Below are 15,725 nucleotides of genomic sequence, written 5' to 3'. Positions count from 1 at the left end.
AAACAGTATGCTGTCATTAAAAGAGTAAACATTCCAGACATAGAAAAACATTCATAGTCTAATAGGTTTAAAATAAATTACGGGAAGTGAATGTGGCTCAATCAGTTGGGCACCTGCACACTACATGGAAGGTCCCAGGTTCACATCCTGGTGCCTCCTAAAGAAGACAAGCAGACAACGCACCTGCTGCAACAAGCTAGACACCATACCTACCACAATGAGCAGACACCTAAATGACCAGATGCTACAAGCCAGCAGGCTCCACAGTCCCTGGGGAGCAGATGTGGCTCAGACCATTGGGCACTCACCTCCTATGTTGGAGGTCCCAGGTTTGGTTCCTGCTGCCTCCTGGAGAAGGTGAGCAGACAGACAAGAGAACCATCTGGGGAAGGAGGGGATAAATAAAAATAAATAAATAAATCTTTTTTAAAAAATAGAGGGTGATGTGGCTCAAGCAGTTGAGCATCTGCTTCCCACAAATTCATAATCAGAAAGCAGAAAACTAAACCAAGAAAGGAAAAGGAAGATAAGACAATACACACAGTGTAATTCTAAATTTATTTTAAATGCTTACTTAAATATATATACTTAAAAAGAAAAAGATTGGAAAGATATATCAATATGTTGAGTGGTTATCTCTGCATCAGAGAAATAAGACATCACCTTTAGTTTTTGTTTGTTCGTTTTTCTATCTTCCCTAACATTTCTATAATGAATATGTATTTTACGTAATTAGAGGAAAAACGTTACATAGAAAAAGACAAAGTTCAAATATATTTGTGGTAGGTTGAATTATATACTCCAGGAAAAGCAATGTTCTTAATCTGCATTCCTGTGGATGTGAAATCATTTGTAAATAAGACATTTAGAAGATGTTATTTTTAGTTAAGATGTGGCCAAATCAATCAGGGTGGGTCTTAATCCATATTACCAGAGATCTTATAAAGAGAAGAAACCAGAAGCCAAAATTAAGAGAGAAAGCCACACAGCCAGAAATCAGCAGGAACTGAAAGAGCAGATAGGAGAGTGAGATAGCTATGTGATGGGAGGCAGAGTTGAAAGCCAAGGAACTCCAAGGATTGCAGCAAGTTAGCCCCTGAACACTACAGATTTCAGAGATAAAGTGTGATCTTGCTGATACCTTCATTTTGGATGTCTATTCTCTGTAACCACGAGCCAATAAATTCCTGTTGTTAAACCAACCCATTGTATGGTGTTAGTCATAGAAGCTTAGCAAATTAAGACAGTATTCAACATATTGTATTCATAATACAGGGAAGAATAGAAAATGTTACATTTTTAAAATTTCAACAAAAACAGACAAAATATCTTCTTGGTGCCTCTAAAGACTTAGCCTTGAGTTCTCTGTAAAAGTCATCATCCAGTACACAGCATTCCCCAAATATGTCAAATAGAAGAGGTATTGTTGGGGTAAATTCAAACTCATCCCAATAACCTGCTGCAAAATTTCTGAATCACTGTTGTGGTAAGCCTGAAACTCTAGGTGAGATGGATTCCTAAGGTTCACACCCAAAATTAGGCATTTGAACTCAGCTGTAAGCAATAACCTTGCTGAAAGAGAAGGGCCAAGAAAAAAACTCATTCATGATATCACCTATCTCTAACAATCATAATCAGATTCATAACCTTTCAAAATATCATACAGGATTAACAAAGTGAAAAGAAAACTCACTAGTTTGGATCCCTAATTTAAACATTTATTGACCATTCAACATGTGCTAGGTCCTGGGGATACAAAGACAAAATTCCTCTTCCCCAAGAAACACAGTCTCCTAAGGCAAAGAGAAGCAACTGCTAAGTGCTATACTAGAAGATGGTACGAACAACATTTGGAGTAAAATGCAGCACTTTCTTATATAGGGCAGAGCTGGGGAAGGCATCAAAGAGGAGACAGTTTAAGTTAGCATTCTCTAAGCAGAGAAAGATAGTCATGGCATTTCTAACATGACCTAAGCAAAGCAACAAAGGTACGAAAGTTCTATATCTGTCTCAAAGAGGGCTAGTTGTTTGGCCTACCTAGAGTATAGCGAACATGGAGAGAATGTCAAAAACAAAACTCAAGAGAAGTGGATGTGGCTCAACCAATTGGGCTCCCGTCTACCATATGGGAGGCCCTGGGTTCACTTCCCAGGGCCTCCTTGTGAAGGCAAGCTGGCCTACGCCCGCCAAGAGCTGATGCAGCAAGATAACACAACAAAGGGAGACAAGCAAATACAGAAGAACACATAGCAAATGGACACAGAGAACAGAGAGCAAGCAAGCGGGGGGGGGGGGGGGGGGGGGGGGGGGGGGTTAAATAAATCTTAAAAAAAAAAAACTCAAGTTTGGTATATCACTCTTCCTCTTGTACGTTAAGATGAAAATGGAGTTAATATCTTTTCAATGTTAACATTTCTTTGTCACTCCCCATGCTTCTAAGTAAGACCTTTTAGCAGCATCTTTCCTCCTGGCTATACACACACCTTGGCTATAGACCACAGCCTAGCCTTGAGCCCCACCCAAATCCCAAACACTATCAGGTTCACAGGGATAGCAAAACTGGCACTGCCATGAAATGTTCAAGTCATCCAGATAATTTGCATTCAGAACATGAAATCGCAAAATCTACTTAATTATACACAGGACACTTTCATCTAGGCAAAATTTTTTCAACCTGTTCAACATTTTTATCAGCCACTTGGAAAAAGGCAGAAGATAGACTTACCAAATGTGTAGATAAGGCAGCAAGAAAAAGACACTAATATGTGTGATCGTAGACTTAAGCTTCGAAAAGACATGACAGCAGGAAGCAGCTGTGGCTCAATCAACTGGGCTCCCATCTTCCGTATGCGAGGCCCTGAGTTCGCGTCCTTGGGCCTCCTTATGAAGGCAGGCTCATCCGCATGCTGCGGAGCGGGCTGCCCAGCCCGCAGACGCCGCTGAGCGCCACCCAGCCACAAGCGTCACAGAGCACCAACTCAGCAAGGTGACGCAAAAAAAAGGGAGACAAGCAAAAACGCAGAAGAGCGCACAGCGAAAGGACACAGAGAGCAGACAGCAAGCAAGCTGCAAGCGGGGAGGGGAAGTAAGAAATAAAAATACAGACACAGAAGAATGCACAGCAAATGGACACAGAGAGCAGACAGCATGCCAAAAAAAAGCCACAGGGGGGATGTAAAACAAAAATAAGACATGACAAGATTGCACTCACAAACCAAATATGATGAGATGAAATGTAACAGAAATAAATGTAAATTGCTTAAAAATGAAACTAAAATTTTACATTTATGTTTTTTATCAATTGTACATGTTCAAGATGGGGGAGAGCTTAACTTCAGTATGAAATAAAACCTAGGGTTTGTTATAAATTCAATATGAGCAATTAAGTGGGAAATGACAGCTCAAAAGCCTCCAAAAATCAGGCTTTATGCTACATTAACAAAACTACCCAATCTGATGATACAAATATATGTATAAAACTTTCCACATGCCTAGAACTGTTAGGTCTACCAAGGACACAAAGATAAATATGGCACAATGCCTGCTTTCAAGAGTTTATAGCCTAAAGTTATAACCTAATGCAGAGTTTTTTAAACTATGGGTCATAAACACAATTTAGTGAGTTGACACCAATACTTTTTAATGAATAGAAAATATCATACTACATTGTATAGAATACATGCTAAGAGTAAATACTATATCATGAAAATGTGTTTAACTTTTTTACATATGTATACATGCTTTATAGATGTATATATATATACAAACATACCAGACAACAATTTTAAATATATTTCTCATTTTATATCATAGACAAAAGTTGGAAATACATTATTCTAAGGAAAAAGGATACAATAAAATACCATAATAAAGTAAAAAGTATTATAGTGTTTAAAAAAATAAAATGTATCTGGATGAAGAAGGGGAGGGGTAAGAACAAAGGTACAGAAAAGGATTCACAAAGATAGCAATATTTGAGAGAAGCCTTGACAAATAATTATTCAAGAGAGAAAGATAGAGGGGAAGGCACAGCACACAGAAGGAATAATATGAACAAAGACATGATGTGGCAAAAAACGAGATATTTAATGGACAGCAACAGTCCTGGCACACAGCAGCATTGGTATAAGTAAGTCCAGATAGGACTTGGGAAATGTTCAGTTTGGGTAAAGCGTAAAGTACAAGGTCAGATGAGACTGAAAAAGCAAACGTGAACCAGTACTGAAAACATAATAAACACTTAATGAATGTCAGCCATTCCAACAAGTCTTGGCTCTGGGGCCTTACATCATATTATCTCAAAGAGCCTTTATGGTTCTAAAATTTTATGTATTACAGAAGGGTTGTCATGCAATTTATGTGGAGCCACAGAACAAGGACTTAAAAGAAATTACAGGGAGTCATTATTCTTTCAATAAGGAAGAATATTCTAATCACAGCTATTTAACAACAAAATGGGCTGTCCTGAAAAGCAGTGAGGGCACTGTCACTATATGTATTTGAATAAAGGCCAAATGCACACCTGTTGGTGGTATGGTAATAAATCTGTATTATAAAGTTCTTAGTTTATCATACTCTAATTCTTTCATCAATGTTGGTTCTTGCTCATGAGCAAGAGTCATGAATGAGTTATGAAGGGAGAGGGAGGAACAGATGAAAGTAAAAGGTTGGGATTTTATCCCACTGTAGATAAGAGGGAGCACAGGAAGCTTCTGAACATTTCCCAACATAGTAATTATCTTTACTACAGTATCCTAATGTGTGATATAGCAAATCAACTACAAGTAGTTGGGCCACAGCTAAAATAATTTCTTCATGAAATTTTTTTTTAATCTTGCTTTTCCATACAAAATCTGTCAAGAGGGGGTTTGCAAGAAATCGAGAGTATAATCATAAACAGGTTTGTTTATTACAGCAAAAGCATAACACTGGAATTAAAATCCTAATATAGCATATCCAATAATGTTTACACATTGGGAAAATTTTCAGTTCAGTCTTGTAAACAAGAATAAAGGCACAAGAATGCAAAAAATTTTCAAAATAAAAACTAAAAATTGAAATTCAGCATCAATGTAAAAGTATGGTATGAATATAAAGTACTTTCAACCTCAATGATCTTTTTTTGTCATGCTTTAAAATGCCTAAAAATGTCAGAAAGAAAATGGTGCCATATTTACAATTTAGCTTAATGTTTCCAAAGCACATTCTCTTACAACACTGCATGATAAAATGAACTGTGACATCTGAATAGTCTGTTAATGTTGTTGTATATTAACTTTTCCTTTAAAAATGTTGATAATATCCTGTTGATTATGTCCTGTTTGCTTCACAGATTGAGAGATCAAAACAGATTCCTCTCTTAGTTTGAGAAGGTACTCAGTTAATGTTTGCTAAATTCAACTTCTTCCATGGCTACTAATAATGTCTTAAAAGAGGGCAATATGGGAAGCGGCTATGGCTCAATCAGATGAGCTCCTGTCTACCATATGGAAGGCCCGCAGTTCGCATCCCAGGACTTCCTTGTGAAGGCAAGCTCACCCACAGGCTGCAGAGCGCTGCCCGGCCCGCAGACGCCAGAGCACCTACTCAGCAAGGTGACACAACAAAAAGAAGGGAGACAAGCAAGAACACAGAAAAGCCCACAGAGAATGGACACAGTGAGCAGACAGCAAGCAAGCCACAAGGGTGAGGGGAAATAAAAAAATAAGTAAATAAATACACAAAAGAGCGTACAGCAAATGGACACAGAGAGCAGACAGCATGCAAAAAGCCGCGGGGGGGGGGGGGGAAGGGGAGGGCAATAGTACCCAACATACTCCAGAAGGGCAGTATAAAAACCTGCCTTCTGAACTTGCCATTCCCTGAATCTGTATTAATTATCAATGAAGGCATTACGTTCAGAAGCAGAACAGTAAATACTATGTAGTATTATAAAAATGTCCAAGCAGGAAGTGGATGTGGCTCAAGTAATAAGGCCTCTGCCTACCATATGGGAGGACCCAGGTTCGATCCTTGGAGCCTCCTGGTGAAAAAGAAGAAGAGCAAGCACATGCAAGCGCAGTAAGCCAGCGCCCATGTGGCAAGTGGAGTGCCCACACGGTGAGCCAAATGCCTGCACGGCAAGCTGAGTACCCATGTGGGTGCCTGTGCAGCAAGCCAAGTGCCCATGTAGCGAGCTGATAAGCCAAGTGCTTGCACAGCAAGCCAAATGTCCGCACAGTGAGCCAGTGTCTGAGCAAGTGAGTCACAGAGCAAGATGATGACGCAACAAAAAAGAGACGAAGGGGAGAGTCAAGGTGAAGCACAGCAGAGACCAGGAACTGAGGTGATGCAATTGACAGGGAAACTCTCTCCACATCAGAGGCCCCCAGGATTGAATCCCAGTGAATTCTAAAGGAGAAAGACAAGAAGAGAAGACAAAAATAGAAATAGATACAGAAGACCACATAGTGAATGGACACAGACAGCAAAAAACAGCAGGGTCGGGGAGGGAAGGGGAAGGAAAAAAATAAAATAAAATAATGTGCAAGGGAAGCGGACGTGGCTCTGGCGACTGGGTTCCTGCCTACCACATGGGCGGTCGCTGGTTCGGATCCCGGTGCCTCCTAAAGAAGACAGCAATCTGATGCGATGGGCAGGAGCGGCAAGCTGACAGAACAAGAGACACAAGAAGAAAAAACATAATGAGAGACACAGCAGAGCAGAGAGCAGAGGTTCCCAGTGCCTCCTAAAGAAGACAGTGAGCTGACACAACAGAAAGGCATGGCAAGCTAATGCAATAAGAGACACAGGGAAGAAAAACATAATGAAAGACACAACAAAGCCAGGAACAGAGGTGGCTCGAGCGATTAGACACCTCCCTCCCACATCAGAGGTCCCAGGTTAGGCTCCCAGTTCCTCCAAAAGAAACAAGGAAGACAGACACAGCAAATGAAAAAAATAAACAAGGGGGAGAAGAGAAATACATAAATCTTTTTTAAAAATGTCCAACATGGAAATAAAATCTTTAAATATAACTCTCCAATTTAAATTGGAAAGCATGTAGAGTATGCCTCATCTTTTGAGCCAGAGACATATACTGCTAACATATTTACTGCAGAGGCAGCACAGTGTAATGAAAGGAAACATGGCTTAGAATCCTAGGTTAAAATCTCAATTCAGCACTTAATGGCTTAAGAACCTTAGATCAATCATTTAACTTCTCTGAGCAAAAGCTTCTTTTTCATTTGTTCAAAAAAAAAAAGGGAGAGGGAAGCGGACTTGGCCCAATGGATAGGGCGTCCACCTACCACATGGGAGGTCCACAGTTCAAACCTCAGGCCTCCTTGACCCATGTGGAGCTGGCCCATGCGCAGTGTTGATGCACGCAAGAAGTGCCGTGCCACGTAGTGGTGTCCCCTGCATAGGGGAGCCCCACGCACAAGGAGTGCACCCTGTAAGGAGAGCCGCCCAGCACGAAAGAAAGTGCAGCCTGCCCAAGAATGGCACGGCACACACGAAGAGCTGACACAACAAGATGATGCAACAAAAAGAAACACAGATTCCCAGTGCAGCTGGTAAGGATAGAAACGGTCACAGAAGAAGACACAGTGAATGGACACAGAGAGCAGACAACTTGGGGGGGGGGGGAGGGAGAGAAGGAGAGAGAAATAACAAGATAATACGATGTGAGGATCAAGTTGAATCATAGATGTGGAAGTTCTCTGCAAACACTAACACTCTGATCATAAAACACGGAGCATATCTTCACTTCTCAAAACAAAATTAAATCCTGGGCATATGACATCATCTCTACCCTAAAAGACATCTTTACCCCTAAGACAGGTATGAGGCCTTCAAGAAGCTTCAAGGCTGGGATTCCCTTATGGAGCAAATAACTACAGAAACCACTGCCCTCATGCTATTTCAGTGAGTTGTAACCCAGTTACCAACAGATTTAATGCAATTTTGTTAACACTGGTTCTTTCAGATCTGGTTTCATGGACCAATTTCTTCCCCACCTTCAGACTCCTACCACAGGATCTTTATAAGTTAAATTTCTTTCAAAGACTTAGGCTTTGTTTTTTTTTAAGTGTTTTTTTTCCCTATCTGAGGAAAATCAAGTAAATGTAAAGCAGAAAATATGCACTACTTTTTAAATTAGAAAAAAATATATAACATTATAAAACCAAAATATCAGGTATTTTACTTGGTAATGAGAAAAAAATTTCATGGTCTACTAAGTGGACAGTAGGAAAGAATGAGCAACAAATACTCTGAAATATATTTTTTTAATTACCTCATGGGAACAGGGAATAAATAAGATGATCTTCTGAGGCAGCTTCCATTTTTATGAAGCCAAACTAACACAAAAACACTCAAACCTTAGCTCTTTTCTATTCTAGGTTAGTTACTAGAAATATTCTTATTTTATTTTTTGTCGGTGTTTGCTACTGTTTCTGCTGTTGTTACAGCGTTGGAAAAGTATTTTCTTGGTGTTTGGCTTCTATATTTGTTAGTTTTGGTGCAATCAATATAAGGAAAGACGGGTGTTTAAAAAAAATAGATTTTTCTCACCTAATGTATTTAGAACAGGAAGACGTTTCTTGGAAAAGAAGAATAAAGAATGGGAGGACGCACAGCTTTCCAAGCATTGAAGGCCATAGAAAGCAAAGTAAAGATTCTCTAAAAGGGTAAGAGTCATAGCAAGTAAAGACATAAAGGGTTTATCAAATCAGAGCCCCATGTAACACTAGAGAAGGAAAGCCAGACAGTCAATTATATCATGAAATATTGCTCAATATCAAAGAAAACTTAAGGAATGGTTGAAGGGCACAAAAGGACTAATAACTTCTGACACTGAACACAGAATAACCCATCGTAGATGCTCAAAAAAAGTAATGCCCCACCCCCTAAAGTCAATTACAGACTATTATAATGGAAAGAACAGGTCAGGTATCACTTAGTCCTAAATGAATAAATCAAATATTCAAAAATAATACAATCCTGCACAGAATACCTATACTATAAAAATTGAAAATTATAGTAAGACATTACTATAGGATCTCAAAACCTTACCAATATCAAACACAGATCAGCTCCAATGGCAAACCCCTTTGCAAAGCCTCAAAAGGGAACTTCTTCCCTCACCAACATCAAGGCAAGCCGTCCTCCTCTTCACATTTCTCTGAATTGGTGGGAATTAGGTAAAAGTTTCCCTCCTTGCTGTAAAGATTATGGGTTGGCAAGTAGGAAGAGAAATCTGTGCTCCAAATTAGTCATAAAAATCAAAGCTGAAACTCAAACATTTTCTCATAGGAACAATGATAATGGTTAGATTTCCAAGCTAGCCCTCACAGCAATTAAATAATGCAGCTGAAATATGTTTTTTTTTTAATTGACTGTATTTTCTCATTAAAAATATAACATTTAAGCTATATTAGAGATTGAACTAGATTTTATAAAAAGGCCTTGGCATGTTTAAGGAAAAAAAATGTGTCCTAATTTTTAAATTATTTACACGAAAACTTTAGACCATAACCAAAGGAGGGACAGAAGCAGAAAGCCTTCAGACAAACAGGGAGAGAGTTGCCTTGGTTGGCAAGAAGGGAATCTAAATTACACAAAACTAAGGAAATGTCTTAGAATAACTGCCTTTCTCCTTTAACAAGCATTTATGTCCTGCCAGTGGCAAATGCTGTGCCTTTACACAGGGAATAATTTTTCTAACACTAAACCCAGAGTCCTAGGAATGCAAGTATCTCATTTCACCTTCCTGAGCAAACCACACATCACATCCTAGGGTTTTGAGATCACATATGCCTACCTTGACTAGCTGCCTTGCTTCCTTCTCAGAACACACCCGAGGTAATACAGTGAGTTAACCATTACTCTAAGTACTGAGGGGAAAAGAAGAAATTAACATTTACTATGCACTTGGTATGTGCTCATTTGATTTTCACAACCCTGTAAGATAGGTAAATATTATCCCCAATTTGCACACTAAGAAAAAGAAGCTAAATAGCTTGCCCTTAGCGCCAGTAAAGAGAAGCCAGGTCTCTGTACTCTGCCAACTCCACTATACCAGGGTTTCTCTCCAGAAGGAAAGAAATTATCACTTCAGTGTCACTGAACAGTTAACCACTTTTATACCAATTACTTGTTATTCTAGTTCTGAAAGCTAAGGAGAAGATAACTCATCAACTCCCCATTTCACAGAATCTATTTAGTATTCAGGAAATACTCCAAGGGAAAGGGTAAAGTGTCCCCAGAGGTAAATCCTGGCTCTTCACGTCATTTCCCAATTCCTTTTCAACAGATTCTAGGACGGATTTAGCACTTCCATCCTATCATGCATTACAGCATAACTAATTAAAAACTTTATAGAGTTATCTTTCAAAATGATATTTTCTATCAGCATATGAGACCTCTCTGAAGGTTCTTAAATAAATTCAGTTCCACAAGATAACCTCTCTGATGGTTTTCCAAAACATGTTACCACTGCCAATTTAAAAAGTTATTTTGTAGTCAGTTTTGAACTAAATTGATAGAAATGCAGTAAAATAGGAATCAAAAACCTATGTTTAGACAAACACCCTATCTATAATTTTCCATTACAAGCTTACCAAACAAAAGACCTGTACACACAACATTTTAAATGTTTCTAACTGAACAAGATTACAGGTGACTTACAACAATGAAATGTGACTGAACTATCCTATCCTATACTGCCATAAAACGCTCCCATAAGAAAAGTAAAACTAACATTCAGCCCCTATTTAAATTATTGTGTATTCTTTTTAAATAATTTGAATGTTAAAAGAATTATTTAGCTTCTGGAGTGTAAATGCTTCTGCCTGTTAAAAAGTCAAAAAGAAGATTCTAAAAGGAATAATGGTCTCATCTGAAAACTATTGTTTTTAACAAAACTGACTTTATAAAACACTGAACTTTATGTGGATACATGTTGAAAACAATTCCCGTTATAAGGGAATTGTATTTTACTGAAAGCAAAACAAATTAAAATTTGTCTGCAAATTTCTGAACTGAGAAAATGATGTCAACGTTTTTCATCCCTTTATTGTAAGGTTCGAGCCCAAAACTAAACAGCCATGAGGCTTATCAATTCAGGTGCGGAAACACATGAAAAATCAGGCCTTTGGAGAAAAGAGGCGGGCGGGGGGGGGGGGGGGGGGCGCGAAATGCCCAGAATTTGGTTTCTTGGGCAGAATTGCGCTGTGCTCCGCACCAGAAAACCTCGGGCAGGTGCCCGGGCCCTGTCCGCCCCTCCCGCGGGCCGCACCTGCCGAGGCCGCGCCGTCAGCGCCCCCTGCCGCCTTCCTGAAGCCCAGAGACCTCCCGGAGCCCCGCGCCCCGTAGCCGCCCGGTAGCCGCCCCGCACCCGCACCCGCACCCGCACCCGCAGGGTCCCCACGCTCGCTCAGCGCCAAGGCCGCTCAGCCTGCGGACAGGGGCCGGGGGAGGGGGGTGGGCGCAGGCCCGAATCGAGGCGGGGCCCAGAGGCCGGGCGCGCCCCTTGGAAGCCCCGCCGCCGCCAGGCCGGAGCCTCACCTACCTACACCGTATTTCTCCTCCTCCGTGGGGGTCCACATGGCTGGGCCGGGCGACAGCGCGGCAGGGGCAGCCGCGGACCCGGGCCCGGCTGTGGCGCACCGCGAGCCGAAGCGGAGGTGGTCAGGCGGCGCGGGGCAGTGGGCGGCGCATCCCTCACAGGCCGGCCGGGATACCGCCCCCGCCGCCGCCGCCGCCGCCGCCGCCACGTCTGGACCGCGATGCTGCCGGAGCGGCACGGGCGAGGGCTCACCACCTATCCACCGCCGCCGCTCCCGCGCCTCCACTGGGCTCCTCTCAGCTCCGCCGCTCGGCTCCCGGTACCGCCGCGGCTCGGCTAAGCCCCAGCGGGCTCGTAGGACGCCCGCGCATGCGCCACTCCCCGGCGCGCGGGGGCTCGCGCTGCCCGGGCTCGCGCCGCCCGAGCCCGCGCGCGAGCCCACGCGCCGTCGCCGCCGCCGCACGCCAGCGGAGGGAAATCCGCGAGAGGCGATTGGACGGGCCCGCCGGGGGCGGGGCCGACTCCTCACAGGCTGTGGGCTCCCGGAGGCCGCCCGCGCTGGAAGGGGCGGGGCCGCGCAGGTGAGCGGCCCCGGCGCCCCACGTGGTGACGGTGAGAGAAACTGCGGTAGCCCTGGCGCGCGACGCCCGGGGTCTGACCTTGGAGCGCTGCGCCGCCACCGGCTTTCAAGTCTCATGCCTTGCACCAAGCGCACCAAGATCACCGCGGGACCCCTAGAAGGAGAAGGAAGGTCTGGGGGAAAAGGGAACACCGTTTTGAGACCTATACTAGCGTTAGCCGCAGCGCTGTGACAACCATATTCCCGGAAGGGTCCCCCCGGAACCAACATCCCCCGTGCCAGCGAGGTGGAGTGGCTGCAGAGGAATGCGGTGATGCATACTTGTGTCCCGCACTCCAGAGTCCCCAGGGCGCCCTCCAGAATAAGGCCACTGACACCTCCTCGGTTCTCGTTTCACTGAGTTGACCTGCGCAACAAATATCTGGACCTGGAACAATCTCAGTAGCCCTCCTTGTAAAGAAGAACTTCCACCTTTGACTAGGAGGTCCCTGCTTCAATGCCTCAACATCCTTCACCATCCTGAGTTCTGGCTCGGTCTGGAAGCTTACTTCCTCTCCTCCCCCGTGCTCTAAAAATCCTTTGACTCCAATACCCATAAATGTTGCCGGTGGCTCCTGCTCAGTCTTTCTTGAAAGACCAGGACAGAGTTCCTGGAAAGTACAGGACTTCTTTCCACATTCATCTGGACCACATGGTGTTCTCAGCCCCAGTCCCATCAGATCCGTCTTTGTCACCAGCACCACCAAGTGGAGACCCTGGGGACATCCCTCACTATCACTTTTGAATACTCCCACCCCTCAAAGCTCAGCTCAACACCTCATCTCCAGGAAGTCTTCCCTGATCCCCGATCCTTCCTCTTTTGCCTGGGATTCCAGCTGTGAGCAGTTGTGTTTTACTTCCCCCATAAGATTGTCAGCTCCCAGAAGGCAGGCTCCAGACCACAGTCACCTTTCCAGCCCCTCAGCACCCAACCCAACATCTGGCACTTACTTGCCGATTGGGAGGCAAAACTAATCCATAGATATTTTGGTCACCAGCAGATCTTGCTGATTCAGTGTCCTCTGTGGCAGGCAGTCCTTCACAACCTGACTGTGCTCTCCAGAATTGTTCCTGTAGCTCCTAACCATTAGGCCCCAACCACCACCAATGAAGGTTGACCAGTCCTGCCCCAGGAAAATGTCTGTTTTGTGAACGATTGAGTTTCTCAACAGCTGGATGCACATTGTGTGTGTGTGTGTGTGTGTCCCAAAACATAGTAAAAGAGATGTCCTTATTTATGTAGTTAGCTGTTCTAATTGGCCACAGCACCATGGAATGAAGCCATATTCCCACAAAGCTTTCTCCAGGGAACTATCCAGCAAGGGCAGCTGAGCTACCCAGACCTCTGAACCAACATTAAAGCTCTTATTTCATCCTCCAATTCTACTCCATCATCTGATGTATATGATGAGAGTAGCACAGCCTAAGCGCCGATTTTCCCCAAGTTTACTCTCTTGTTCCCAGTCTGAATCCATCTTAGATGATGGACTTCTCCAGACAAAGACAGTCCCACTTGACAACTGTGCACCTCAGCTTGGGGATGAGAGGGCATTAATCTTAATTGGCAAAGAAAAAAGGGAGGGGGGCAGTCATGGTGAGAAAGAGGATATCTGATAACTCCCAGACTCCTGCAGTCTAGCTGTTGCTTCCTCTTAAGTTAGAGCAAAAGGGCATAGCACAAGTCATGAAGAATTGGTCTTCAGCAGGAGGACCTATCCCCACAGCATCTGGTCTGAGCCTTTCCTCAGGTACTCAGGCCACGTGACAACCACCCACACTCTACCCAGCATGTGAGCTGACCTCCAGCTTGCTCTAAAAATCAGCACCCTCAGCACCCTGTCCTCCTCTCCTCTCCACTCACTCCTTGTGTTCTTGCCACCACCCAAGCTCACCGCCTGCCTCTTAGGGTCACCAGGAACCCACTGCCCCAATTTTGCCCTTGCCACCCATTTTCACCATCCTGCTTTACTGGCTCCTTCCATGGTCCCAGGGACACCTGCCCTTTCAATGCCCTCACCCTCACCCCCTCTCTCTTCCTCTTCTCTTCATCTGACTTCACAGGAGAATTAGCCACTCCAGATACCTTTATTTCAATGCATTTCAGTCGACTCTCAGCCCCCCCAAAGTTCTGCTTTTTTACACCATCACCTCCTGGAAACTGTTCTCCCAGAATTCCCCAGAGCCATCCCAACTCTAGACACAGCACTTTCCATTCCCTGGCTCTGACTAGGCCTTTGCACATGGCATTGCTTGATATGTCCTTGCCTAACTTGAACCCACAGGTCCTCCTCACCCCGCAAAGGCCTGCCCAGGATCACCTTCCCCAGTTAGAATCTGCTAAGGCGTTTTGTTGCGCTTACTCATCCCACCCTCATCCAAGAGATCAAATGTGCCCCTTTTCATATTGATGGAGATCTGTTTCCTTTCTCATTGCCAACGATTGTTCCTCATTTATTTTTACCCCACACAGAGACTAGCATAGTGCCTGCCACCTAACAGGAACTCAACACACACTCTCGGGGGAATGACTGATCAGCCTGCATGTTTACTAAGGCCATAATGAAATAGATTGGAAAAGAGAACTGGGTAATTTATCTCAACAAATCACAAATTTCCAAATTCAGAAACTTGAGTTAATTAGGGTACATTTTGTTGCTATAGGCACATTGGTTTTAAGCATTCATTGAAACATTTTATTGAATACCTATTTAAAAGGTAAACATGGAGACCAACTTATCTAAGAAACTTCTGGAAACAGTTTGATTTAACATGTCACTATTACTTTTGGGTTGAACTCATTACCTCAGATGATAAATTGCAACATGATGAGTAAGGAAGGAATCAAGCTCTCAGGATGAAATTCTTTTAAGACTCGTGCTATTAGAAGTATGCAAGAAAATTCCAGGAAAAATATCAGTCCTGTAGCCAGATTTTGTACATAATATACAAGAAATATGGGCAGCATCAACTTTTTCTTTCAAGTGGAATTTAAGTTGATCAATATTTTTTTAATCATAAACAAACTCTGTAACAGTAATTCCTATATCAGTTTTGGTGAATGAGATTGACCTTCTATGAAGCTCAGTGAGCCACACTTGCTATCATCTCTCCTTGTCTTCTGCTGCCTAGAGAATCAGACAGCAACTTTTAAGGAGCCAGCCAGTCTGATGACTCAGCTCATAAAACAATGTGTGGCCACAAAGATGATGTTTATCCAGGAGCATCCTGGAGGCTCTTGCTGCTGAAGTCGGCAAGCAGTGGGCAAGTAGCACACAATGCTCATTCTCCCAAGAATTTGTGGCAATGGTGCCAAAGCAGCACTTACTTCCCTCTCCCAACTGTTGAGCTCATCTGCTATCTGTCCAAGTGGAAGTGCGCCCTAGTTTTCCAAGACAGGAAGACTTCAGAGAAATGCAGTCGGTTGTAGAGCAAAGTGCAGGTGATGACAGGGACATTCCACCTTCTCTCGGTCAGGAGGTGGCAGCAGCTGCAGTTTAGGTCCATATCCAGCCCAGGGGCAGCTGGCTGGGAGGCTCAGGAACCTCTATTACCAAA

The 15,725-nt window shown here is 43.4% G+C and overlaps 1 protein-coding gene across 15 annotated transcripts in view; it reads right to left on the bottom strand.

The window, feature by feature from the left end:
• DOCK3 (dedicator of cytokinesis 3) overlaps positions 1 to 11,972 on the bottom strand; it is a 657,203-nt gene extending 645,231 nt beyond the window's left edge. For 13 of the 15 annotated variants that reach the window (XM_058288314.1, XM_058288308.2, XM_058288311.2 and 10 more), the window contains exon 1: positions 11,555 to 11,952. In XM_058288314.1, coding sequence (XP_058144297.1) covers positions 11,555 to 11,591 — 37 coding nt within the window. In that variant the 5' untranslated portion in view covers positions 11,592 to 11,952. Of the gene's footprint in view, positions 1 to 11,554 lie in introns of all 15 variants that reach the window. The other 2 variants (XM_058288315.2, XM_058288307.2) reach the window with 2 other exon arrangements.
• Positions 11,973 to 15,725: the final 3,753 nt, after the last annotated feature.

The sequence above is a fragment of the Dasypus novemcinctus genome, chromosome 26 (genome assembly GCF_030445035.2).
Source record: "Dasypus novemcinctus isolate mDasNov1 chromosome 26, mDasNov1.1.hap2, whole genome shotgun sequence".
Taxonomy (NCBI): Eukaryota; Metazoa; Chordata; class Mammalia; order Cingulata; family Dasypodidae; genus Dasypus; species Dasypus novemcinctus.
Note: the sequence above shows the minus strand (reverse complement) of the source record. Positions and strands in the feature narration are given on the sequence as shown.